Here is a 12,659-nt window from a genome sequence, read left to right as displayed (position 1 = left end):
CTTTTATGCTATGACCAGTTATGTTCCTTCTTCTTTTTTTTTTTGCGACGGGCCCTTTTACATGTGTTTACAGCATAAAAGCCCTTTAAGTTTTTTTTTCCGCATCTGATGACTGTTCAGCAACAATTTATTCAGCGTTTTTGTGAAGCTTCATTTCAGGCAGCAGCCATCCATTCTTTGAAAGCTTGTTTGCAAGTACGCTCTAAAGATAGTGAGAGGATATTCGTGCAATCATTTATGACAATTGCTTATCTCGTATGTAAAATTGATTCTTTGTCCCGGACAGTGAGCTGCCTTTATTTGGACTTGTAAATACAGGGGTAGTACCTAATTAGACGGAAATAAATATTCATGCCGTAAATACATATATGCGTTTGCGTTTGAGTATTCGATGTTCCAACTTACTATTCGTATTCGATTCGTATTCGAAGAATTTGATATTCGCCCACCTCTACAAGATTAAGCATTAGTATAAACGTACTCTAAGCCAAACCAAGAAGGAGTATTTCTAATCAACACTTTTCTTCAAGATAAACTTGAAAAAGGGAGGTACCAACGAATACACAAGGACGCGTACATAAGGAAAAGGCGTTAGACACGGACGGACGCTGGGCTTTCAACTGTACTTTATTTAAATTTACATTGCCGCACAACACCCCCGATGCATGCGCATCGTAACTTCCTCCTAAGACATGTGCATTGATATCAGTTAAAATGAACATTGCCGCACACAACATCCGATGCATGCGCACCTTCTACTCCTATCAAGACATGTGCATCCTTGTCAATTTGATCACATTTTACCTCCCCGCTAGGTAGGCACGCTCCTTGTTTGTTAGACACAAGGATGTATCGCTGACACAATTATCTTTCTGATTTACAATGTGAAAAGCTTCTAAGATTTCCCGCTCATATCTAGTTTTTCCCCTCCCTAAGATGGTCGCACGAACAAACATTGGCAAAGTTTTTTTTTTTTTTTTGCACTTCTGGCAAGTGCGGCAATTAACTGCCAAATTGCTTCCCTGGTCCCCGCATAAGGATGCGTTATGTTCTGGCAAGCGCCTATTTACACACCTTCCTGTCTGGCCTATTGTGGGCGTACACTTTTCCACATGCTAACGGAATGCGGTAAACAACACCAGTCTTACACTCAATGAATGGTTTCACGTGGTTAATTTTACAAGCCCCCCTCGCTCTTGATCGGTTGACTGAAGTCAAGTGTTGCCCTGCCTTGCGCAAATACTTTTGTTCAAATAGATTTGGCCCATCGAACACTTGTTAGCAGAATATAGGCAACGACGCATTGTAGCTTAGTTCCATTTTTCCAGTTCACAGGTAGCACGTAAGTCAATTAACCCCTGCTGATTGATACGCAGAGCACACCCGAAGTTTAAAGTAATGTTCCGGAGTAGGTATCACTGAGAAACTATAACCACCGTCAATTAAGCTGTTTGTTTTACCTTAGCAATATTTCCTCTCTCTCTTTCCACGGCAAAGCTTGTGCTAGAGCTTTTTCTAGTTAATTTTTTGACGTGCTGTGAAAGCAGGTACATGTATTCCTGTTCACTCGCTAATATTTTATATTGTTTGGCTTTATTATGGCCAATAAAGTTATGTGATCGCGCTCACGCTAAATTCTGCTCACTCATTCCACGCGCCATATTTTGCAGCTGCGTTTTCTCTGCTTCTTCCTTCCTTATCGAGCCTGCCCTCGTCGTGATTTCGCATTGTGCTCCCTCCAGAGCGGTACCTGAACTTCACAAACCTCAAGAACCAGCACTTGTACCTGAAAACTATGCTGGCGGTCGGTGGGTGGCACCTGGGAGGCGAGGTTTTCTCCAAAATGGTCAGCACGCCCGAGAGCCGGGCAGCGTTCGTCTGGAGTGCGCTGCGGTGGATGCTGGACTACAAGTTCGATGGCCTCGAGATTATCTGGAAATACCCAGGCTACGAGAAACGAGGCGGAAGGCCACAGGACAAGGAAAACTTCGCGCTTCTTCTGAAGGTAATTCTTTCCACATATCAACAATGAAAGCGCTTCCGGAAGTTCCAAATTAGAGACGGACACACTTTTTCCGACCGAATCAGATTTTTTTTAATAAATAATTTTGTCATTCCAAATAAAGTTATCTCACTCACTCTGTTAAAATTATTATAAAGTATTATCGCGCGCTCATAATTTACTCAAAATAAAGTACCATCAAGTCTTGTTGTGTTAAGCTGCTCAATGATATTCCTGCAGATTTCAATGCGTAGAATCAGTAAGCTAGAATTTTCTTAGTGTGGTGCCTCTGAAATAACTGTCTGCTAATTCAAGAAGGAGTCATCTAATCAATTTTAAAGATCGCGCGGCGACTGCTCCTGAGACGCGCCATTCACCATCATTGTCAGTCGAACGCGGCGCCGAGACAGGCGTCGATGCATTTATGACTGCTGTCGCTATGCTAGCCTCACTAGACATCATTAAACTTTCCTTCTACCTTTCTTTCTCTGTCTTTGCATTCTACACATCGATTAGGGTCAGATCAACGCTCCGCGATATCTTAATGGCTGTGGCGCGGCGTGGCTGAGCTCGAGGTCGTGGATTCGATCCCGGCAACGGAGACCTCATTTCGGTGGGGGTGAAATACAAGAACGCTCGCGCAATCAGACTTAGGTGCACGTAAAGAACCCCAAGTGGGTGAAATTAATCCGAAGTCGCTCCCTACGCTGTGCCTCATAATTACATCGTGTTTTGACGCCCAGACCCCAGTAATAATTTTTTTGTATTTTTTGGGATCAGGCAGAATAAATGCTTACATTTAGAATTCGATACCTTGGTTATAACCACGAGTGAGCACCTTTGTTTCACAGTGCATACAAATATTTTGATTTCAAAGCTATATGACGACAGTTGTTTTCGCAGTTAAAGGAATGTTCACGAAATTATAGTAACAGATATACTGGTTTTAATGTCTGGTTGCATTTTGTCAAGTCCGAAGGAAATGTACATCGAAGTAAAATTTACAGCAGTGAGCCATAAGCAAGTGCTGATCCAGCGTGTATCACACCACGCCTGGCGCTGAACTTAGGGATGAATCTTCGCTGTAAGCGGCTGTTCCGTAAACAAAAATAATTTAAAAAATTATCTAAAATACACATACCTAACAGCGTCCGTGAATTCTCCGTTGGTAGTTTAAGCGATCAGCAATGGATGGCTTAACGTCTCGTGACCACCGATATGCGTCGTGAGGTTTGAGCAAGGTAGCGTGCTGGAATATATGGCCCGAAACCTCTAGAAATTCGCAGTCCTCATCATGTGAACACCGCATAGCATGCTTCCCTGACTCTTTCCTCAGAGGCTCATAGCCCGCCTCTTTCTTTTTTTTTTATTCTTGTATTATCACGCACAATCACTCCCTCACTAATAACATCTTATTTCGAACATTTCTTTTTTCATAAGCACGCCATCTATACTCTAATTTGAATAACAACTTCACAACATACTGTGGAGGACCCATCGACGAAGATTGCCAATGCCAGTGAATAGTCGAACGCTTCTAGAAAAATATTCGCTTTAATTAAAGGAGCAATGCGTTAGACCGATGCCTAAGGACTGTGCGTTAGAACGCGTATATTTGTAGCACTGAGAACATTTAACTGGCACGTATGGTTTCATTGCTGCATTCCCATGAGAATAGGGTCGTTTACCAGCACAGCGGTATCGGTAGTCACCGGTGGGTATACATATAAGTCGGTTCGTCAAACGTGTAGTCTCTCCAGCGGCACCAGCGCCGGCGTGGAAGGCGACCGCCATCCTCCTCTCCCGCAGCCGCCACAATGGGGGAGGGCGGCGGGAGGAATGGAGGGGGTGCCCTTGCCATAATTTCACACAATTTTTATTTGTTGACATATGTATCTTCATCTGGTTTGTCGACGCTTGGTTGAATTCGTTTAGTTGCGTCGTCGGTGTGAATTAAATAAATAAATAGAGCCAGACGACCTTTTAGCAGCTTCCACGAGCAGCGCGTATAAGGCTTTATTTACCCCAGTAACGTTAATTGTTCGCATAACTGTACGCACACATTTTCGTCATTTTACTACAGCAGGGCAACTTGTTTTGTTGTTTTTGTAGTCAACTTTGTAGTTTTTGGACGCATTTATCAATCTGCCTTTAGGGTAAATAAATAAATAAATAAAGTTCTAGGATATGCACTGAGATGACCAGCCATATTATTCTTAATGTCATCTAACGAATGTTTTTGTGGTATTTTGGATGGCCGCATCGCAGCTCTGACATCAATGCGCTCTCCTTTCATGCACGCGTCCTACCTATGATTGCCATACATTGATGTTTCTATTACGCAGGAGCTCAAAGAAGCCTTTGCAGCCCATCCTCTCTACTTGACGGCTGCTGTTCCTTTGGAGGAGAACTACCTAGACGATGGCTACGACATTCCTAAAATGCAACGGTGAGTGCGTCTCTCTTCGATACCGTGCAAGAAAACGACGAATATCCAAGAACCGTACGGTACCTTTCTTTCATGCGGGATCAAAGCAAACGTGGCAAGAGTGCTGCTAAAAAGGTACAATTAAGCAAAATACTTTTTGCCGCGGCCAGACGTTATCTGATTTTTTTTTTCAGTGTCGTCAAATGAAATCTTAGTCAGGCTGGAAATTGCTTAAAGCTGATATTGACGCCTGTATTCCAAGGAATCGATCTTTCTCCTGGTCAGTGTAGCATCATTAGGGGAGACAACTTCCCTGCCTCAGGCCCATGCTTTAATAACCATTTGAATTCTATCCGACATATGCGTTATTACGCTTAGAAGAGAAGCCCTTCCTTGTATTGTCGCACAAGCTGGTCGGCATGAAATAATTTGCGAAAAATATGCGACCAGCAAGTGCCGTCTATTCCTATTCGCCATGCTTATCCACATTATCGCTCTGTGCTGCCACGCGTACTGCGCGCTAACACATAGTCACGAAAAATAATTGCTTCATTTTTCTCATTCAATGTTGCGCCCACCTTTTTATCGCGCGTCTTTTACTATAGTAGAAAAATTCTAGCAAGCCGAAAAAAAAGAATGATCATTCCACCAAGCAAAAAAAAAAAGTAAGAAGAAAGGATGGCAACTTTATTTTAAGTCATCAGCATGAAGGCTTTTTTCTTTTTTTTTTTAACTCCTTAGGGACACAACTGCCACATGTGTGACCCTGCACGGTCTGGCGATTCGTCGCATCTCGTAATACGTCGCCAGAAACGTCTTTTATTTTTTATTTTTTTATTTTTTGTGCTTACACTCTTCGTTGTGAGAATCTAAAAATAAAAGTTGCAGTTGCGTATTTTGCCGGTCCACGCGTAGGCATGAACGGGTTCTCGCCGAGAGGCGCATACGGGGTGCTATACCACCGGAAAGGGGAAGTCGCCACAGACTGCCGACTACCGATGACGAGAAAAAAAGAAGAGATAAAGCGAGGCAGATGTCATCAGCAAAATAAAATCTACCAACCATTGCAAAATGATATAAAAAGTGACGCATTTATTCTCGTGTTACGCAGACATGTCGACTGGTTCAACGTCCTTGCCTACGACCTGCGCGGGCCCTGGAACCGGTTCACGGACATGCACAGCATCCTTTACAAGAGGGCCGGAGACTCTCCCTACTTTCAAGACCTCACCATCGTAAGTGCACAGACAAGTACCAAGAGTTGAATAAAATTAGAAGAAAAAAACATCACGCATTATTATGCGTAACCGAGGGCGAACCGATAATTTTGTACAATTTTTTCGTAATATTTAAAAAACATAAATGAGTGGCAAAAATCATCTGCACTACACTCGTGTCGCAGAAATCGCGCAGTTACTGTGTGGTCATTATTTAGCTTTAACATTACGGCGTGCCACATCGTTGCTAATTCCTGTATGTTGCATTGAGGATATTAAATATATGTTTATTTTTCTTTGTCAGCATCGTGTGTCCTCCGGCGAGTAAAAAAAAAAAAAATTACACAGCGCCTTGTTTATCAATAGCTTCCTTTCTGAAAACTTATTTTGTATTTTTTATGATAATAGTGCCCCATTACATCCAGGTATATGTTCTGGCATGGTGTTACGCTCTTTTACTGCAGATATGCTATTAGTTAGAATGAACGCTGAAAAACGGCGGTAACAAAATGAAATTCAGATCCGCAGGTGTACGCGGCAGTCGCTTTCCTCGGGCGGCTCTCTGTCTCGCCTTATTTGCGCTGTTTCTTTTTTTTTTTTTCCACAAGGAAGCTCAACCAACTTTGACAAGTCACCTGACTGCTGCAGTGAAATGAATTAACAGGAAGCAAACTCTTTTCAACTTCTACAACTAATGTCTCACCTACCCACCTTTTACTTTTTCTGTGTACATTTACATGACGCTAAAAGAGAGATTGACGTCTTTGGGTTGCACCGGCCACTACCCGTCGCGGGAAAAAGAATATGTAACCACAAAATTCACCGCAAAACAATGACAACAGTCAAAAAGCAGGAGCACATACGAAGCTCTGCCACAAAATAAGCACGCACAAATATATAAAGATCTGCACTTCCGTAAATAAATAAAAGCACTAGAAACTGTCTGATAACACGCGATGACGTTTATAGTTTTGCAGACAAGTAGGCGAACGCAGTAAGACATATTTATCGCACATACGCACATACGTACATACAAACATTCATGCATTCATACACACACACACACATACATACATACATACTTACATACATACATACATACATACATACATACATACATACATACATACATACATACATACATACATACATACATACATACATACATACATACATACATACATACATACATACATACATACATACATACATACATACATGCATGCATACATACATACATACATACATACATACATACATACATACATACATACATACATACATACATACATACATACATACATACATACATACATACATACATACATACATACATACATACATACATACATACATACATACATACACACTACGTATGTACGAAAAAACACATAAGCTTAATCTTACATGACACATATATTATCTGTAGCATTCTGACGTTTTCCTTTGAGGACACGACGCTTTAACGTAGACCAAAGAAATCTGCATTTTCTTCGAAAATTCCTTGTTATTCTAAGCTGACTAAAGCTGCGTGTCGCTCTGCTCTTTGCAGGCCGAAGGTATGAAGCGGCTGGTCCGCATGGGTGCTCCAAAGCAGAAGCTAATGCTGGGCATCGCCTACTACGGCCGCACATATGTGCTTCGTGACCCCAAGAAGAACGGAGTCAAGGCACGCATCATATCCAATGCAAGAGCACAAGTAGGGCCTTATGTTGGATCTGACGAGCTCAAGGGTTACTACGAGGTGAGCGCACTTCTTGATTTCATCCTGCTGTCATATGTTATTTCTGAAGAGTTACGTTTATGATAAGTATTCTCGCTCCATTCCAACCTTTTGTCTCAAAGCAACAGCGTCGTACCAAACTCACTCATGAATCGACTCGCACAGGCTCACTGAGACTCTGATTGACCCGTGAGTCAGAGTCTCAGTGAGCAAGACGGGAAGGGGGGGGGGGGGGGGGGGGGTTAGCATGGGCCTGAGTGAGGCTGGCAGAGTAGAAGTTTTGGGATTCTGAACCCGAGTGAGCTGGCTGAGTAGAAGATTAGTGTGTCTTAGTCCGCGTGAAACCTTAAGCAAAAATATTGCGGCAAAACTCATCTCATGATGGCTATCGATGGTGACGCGAATAGCGATTGAGCAATGTAGCGACAGATCACATTGCTGACGTCACGTTAATTTAACGCGTGTAATGGATAATTATGAGACTTTCGCTGCATCGTCTATATGCATGTCGCAGTTACAATGATGACGATGAAACGACCGCGATGGCTGCCCGACGACGATATGACAGCGAAAGAAGCATGATGACGACTCTATAACGATGATGCAGTGACGACGATGGCATGATTGCGGCATGAGGACAATGGTATGGCGACGAGTGTATCATGACAATGGCGTGACGTTGATTGTATCACGAAACATACATGACGAAGACGGCATGCGGAGAGTCGCGGATGACGAAACTGGAGTGACAATGATGGCCCGACAATCGCCTGACAATATAGGCATGATAGCGGCTGTCTTACGATGACGGCATGACAAGGGCGGCATAATCACGATTGAACGACGAAAGTATGATTACAGCGCACGAAGAAAGATTGACGTCGATGGAACGAAGAAGGTGGTGTCGCGACGACTTCATGACAACAACGGCATGAAGTTACTGAAGTAATGAGAGTGATAAAACGACAGCGTCACGACGATGGCATGACTGGAGTCGGATGACAAAGCTGGATGCTGACGATGCAATGACCACGACAGCATCACGACCCTGAACACATACCAAGTTGCCCAAGCTATTAGGCAACTTGGACACCTTGGTCGGAGTAGAAAGAGTGACGACGGCAGCATGGAGAGAATCGGATCACGAAGCTGGAATGGTGACGATTGAACGAGCACGACGGCATCACTATGGCGGTGTGACGACAAATGCATGAAGAGTGTCTAACAAAGATGGCGTGAAGACGATGGCATGACGAGTGACGGATGACAAAGCCGGATTGACGGCGATGCAAAGATCCCGAAGACATCATGACCATGAGCCCATACCTAGTGACACGACCTATTAGACAGCTTTGGCCACTGGATAGGGATAGAAAGCTTGACGACAAGATGGCATGACGAAAGTAAGATATCCCGAAGCTGGAATGACGACACTGGAACGACCACGACGCATCACGACCAGGAGCACATACCCAGGGGCCCAAGGAGGTAGACAACTTGGGCAACTTGGTCGGCGTAAGAGGCTAGATAGATAGATAGATAGATAGATAGATAGATAGATAGATAGATAGATAGATAGATAGATAGATAGATAGATAGATAGATAGATAGATAGATAGATAGATAGATAGATAGATAGATAGATAGATAGATAGATAGATAGATAGATAGATAGATAGATAGATAGATAGATAGATAGATAGCGCCCACCAACGCCGCAGCGCGGAGCTCTTTGGTCGGCGCTCTCAGCCGGTGCCTTGGCGCCGGCTGTCGAAGTGAAAAGTGTCGAAGTGAAAAAGGGCGCAAGCTCGGCACGCGCAGTGTCGTTCGAAAAGCCAGCTACGCTGGTCGTCGCGGCTGCTCGGCTCGCCGCCTTCGCCCTTCTGATCAGGGACGACGGCACGACTCGTACAGCCGCCGTAACGTCCCTCCTACATTGGTGACCCGGGAGAACGCGCGTTCCACCGAGCGACACGCTGCCATGGCCACCTGGCCGGAGCCACAGTTTGACCCGCCTCTGCCGCCGTTCTCGTCCCGCTGCGTCGGCGTCTGGTTCGCGCAATTCGAGGCTGCTCTGGAGCTGAATACCATCTGGCTCCAGGAGTTCAAGTACGAGGTGCTATTTCACGCCCTGCCACTTAATCTCCAGCTCCGCCTCGGCGTTCCATCACCTGGCCCGCGCCCCTACGACGAGCTGCGGCAGTCTGTCCTAGACTTCTATGGCGCTGCTTACCTTGCCCTTCCAGAGGTTGAACGCACGGTGCGCGACTCTGTGCCAATGCCCTCCCGGCCAGCGCCAGACGCGTCTCCTTCAACGCCCGTAAGCTACCATCAGGCAAGCCGTCCTCCCTCGACTTGCCCCGATACCGTTTCGGCGACCACCCGATGCGCTACCGCACAGTCCCCGGCCTCCGGCTCTCTCCAGGGGTCTCTTTTGTGCGAGTACGCGCACAATGTCCTCGACACGACCATGATACCGGCCACGTCATCGCCTTGCTTCCCACCACCGAAGACACGCGACAGTGGTGCCATCGCCGACCCTAAACCGGCTCCTTGGCCGCACGCCATCGGGTCTGGCACCAACGACGTCGCTCCTGCCGTTCGGGCTTCTACCAACCCTTCTACCGACTACTCTGACATGTCGGACGTTGGAGGCTGGGGACAATCGTCGCGCGACGCTGATAGGGCAGAAAAACTGACACCATCATCTTGCGACGCGAGCCGTGATGCTGTCTCGTTCCCACCACCTCAACTTGTCCTTCGCGTCGTGCCCGCATTGGAGATCGCCTGCCAACATGACTCGGCTGCTCCTGCTCCAGCTGTCCCACATTTTCGCCAACCTTCACCAGTGCCGTCATCGAGCGTCGTCCGACGACGCCTTCCTGCCCGTCTCGAGCGCCACTCACGTCCAAGGCCGTTGACCGTGGTAAGACCGAGACTGCGGCCCGCGCGTCTTGGACCCTCTTATCGTGACGCGGGCGGTGTCGCGCGCAAAAGCTTGCAGCTTACGACGTCTACCGCGGGTCGGGCAAGACCGGACAAGCACGTGCACAAGCTGCATGCACCAGAACTCACGCACGAACGAGTTCGCGGCTTGTCGTGCCCACCAATACCAGCGCCCAGTACCCGTTCGTTTCGCCTGACCTCCGTGAACTACTGCAGAGGCGTCTACCTCCTCGCTCTCCGTGCCGGCGTGTTGTGTGCCGTGCGTCCGCACCGCCACTCGCAGCCTCGTCCACCGGAAGGACTTGGCTAGTCCCCTTCGCTTCAACGGATTCGAACTACTTGGACAGCCCACGGACCCTTCCTGCCCTTAGCAAACTTAATTTATCGCCGTTCCATCTGGGCGGGGGGGCCTGTAGCGCCCACCAACGCCGCAGCGCGGGGTGCTTTGGTCAGCGCTCTCAGCCGGTGCCTTGGCGCCGGCTGTCGAAGTGAAAAATAAAGAAGCGCAGCACGTGCTCGGGGCGCAAGCTCGGCACGCGCAGTGTCGTTCCAAAAGCCAGCCACGCTGGTCGTCGCAGCCCCGTCGCCCGGCTCGCCGCCTTCACCCTTTTGATCAGGAACGACGGCACGACTCGTACAGCAGCCGTCACATCTCTCCTACAAGTACAATAACGTATTACATGCTATACAACAATAAAAACTAAACACACAACAGTGCATATGATCAGGTATGCACAAACAATATTAAGAAAAATTAATGACACTTAGTGCATCAGCTTGTGGCACATAGTACAGCACTATAAGGTAACACAAACTGAAATCACGTGCCATTAATAAGAGTGTTGTTGATGGTGGGTCCGAAACTGCTCGCAGTCAGTCGCGCTTACCGCTCTCTCTGGCAGTTTATTCTATTTTCTCGCAGTTTGCAAAAAGAAAGAATATTTAGAACAATCCTTAGAAAGTCTACCCTCTTTCACGTACTTTGAATGTTTATTCCTTACTACCCGTGACGTTGTCTCGGTTATGTAGCGTTCCTTGTTTACCAGCACCATGTGATTCATAATGCTGTAAAAACGTCTCAGCCTTTTCTGTTTCCTTCGCATTTTAAGGGAAGGAAGGTTTGCCTTTTCATAAAGCGGTGACACCGAGTCTTGACTTGTCTTATGTCCACTGCCAGCTGTGCAAAAAGACGAATGCGCGAGCAGTGGCATGAGCGCGAGGGGCAGTATGGTAACGCTCGCATGATGAGCGGCATCAGAGCCAGCTAATGTGGGCCAGCTGAAGTGGCACGAGCGCGTTCGCACACCGAAGTTCAACCCAGGAACGGGCGCCTATGAGCTGCGCTTTGAAAAGGCAGTCAGTGTGAACACACTCGCAGAAGAATACGCGCAGTTGGGCTTTTTATTGCGATAGCAATTAAATGGACACTCCAAGCGTATTATCGTCGTCGCCGTGAGGTTCCGTATAAAGTCCAAGGGCGATAACATCGTCGCCGCGCGCCGTATTCTGCATGCGCGAGTAAAAGCGTGCGAGGGTGAGCTGGTGATTGCGCTCTATTTCGCGCACGCAATAGGGTGAAGCGGGAAGGAAGCGCGCCTTCTTCCAGTCGGGTGCAAGGCTCCCGAGGAAGGGGAAGGGAGCGCGTTTTACTCCGCGCCGCCCGAGCGACTACCGTGCTGCAACGCTCTGGGGGAGGGTAGGAAGAGGCCGCGTACTACGCCTTCAATATAATTAATAGCTTCAATATAATTTCCGTTGAATATACTCGTGAAGGAGAAGTAAGCTTTTACTGCCTCGTAATTCAGTGTAACTTGACTTTTGAATTCTTCGACATAGACTAAAGGTACAACCGAAAACTCTCCATTTTCGCTACGTAGGTGGCTATAGGTAGATGCTCGTCTAAAATGTGCCTGTAGGAGCGTGTGCTACAGGCGCGATAATTGAAATGTAACCGACTATGAGTAACTACCTAAGAGGTAACGACAAAATCAGGAAAGAAACAATTTATGATAACTCAAAGTGAAATAGGTTTCCAAGCGAAGTCAGCATGCCTTACAATGCGTAGTTATAAAGTGAGGTACATCAAGGAAGAATAAGTGTGCGCTTGCTGCGGTAAAGGAAACGATGGAACATGTTTTATTAGAATGTGAAAATATCTACCCGGCTGGTGGTTTAGGCTCCGCTGGCCTCCTTGAAGTCCTTGGGTTCAGGAATAGCAGGGGGAAAGTGAACAAGTCCGCAACAAAAATTAGTAAAAGGCGTTTGGAGGCTTGGTGGAAGAAAAGTGGAGCGACCACAAACAACGTAGGCGTAAAAAAAAAAAAAAAAAAGTTCCCAGAAGTA

The 12,659-nt window shown here is 46.4% G+C and overlaps 1 protein-coding gene across 1 annotated transcript in view; it reads left to right on the top strand.

Moving 5' to 3' along the window:
- LOC119440492 (probable chitinase 10) overlaps positions 1 to 12,659 on the top strand; it is a 160,746-nt gene that overhangs the window by 37,994 nt on the left and 110,093 nt on the right. Inside the window, 5 exon segments of the mRNA XM_049662940.1 lie at positions 1,377 to 1,408; positions 1,743 to 2,005; positions 4,348 to 4,451; positions 5,542 to 5,665; positions 7,200 to 7,391. Of these exon segments, the coding sequence (XP_049518897.1) occupies positions 1,377 to 1,408; positions 1,743 to 2,005; positions 4,348 to 4,451; positions 5,542 to 5,665; positions 7,200 to 7,391 (715 nt within the window).

Source organism: Dermacentor silvarum, chromosome 2 (assembly GCF_013339745.2).
Source record: "Dermacentor silvarum isolate Dsil-2018 chromosome 2, BIME_Dsil_1.4, whole genome shotgun sequence".
NCBI classification, from domain to species: Eukaryota; Metazoa; Arthropoda; class Arachnida; order Ixodida; family Ixodidae; genus Dermacentor; species Dermacentor silvarum.
Note: the sequence above shows the minus strand (reverse complement) of the source record. Positions and strands in the feature narration are given on the sequence as shown.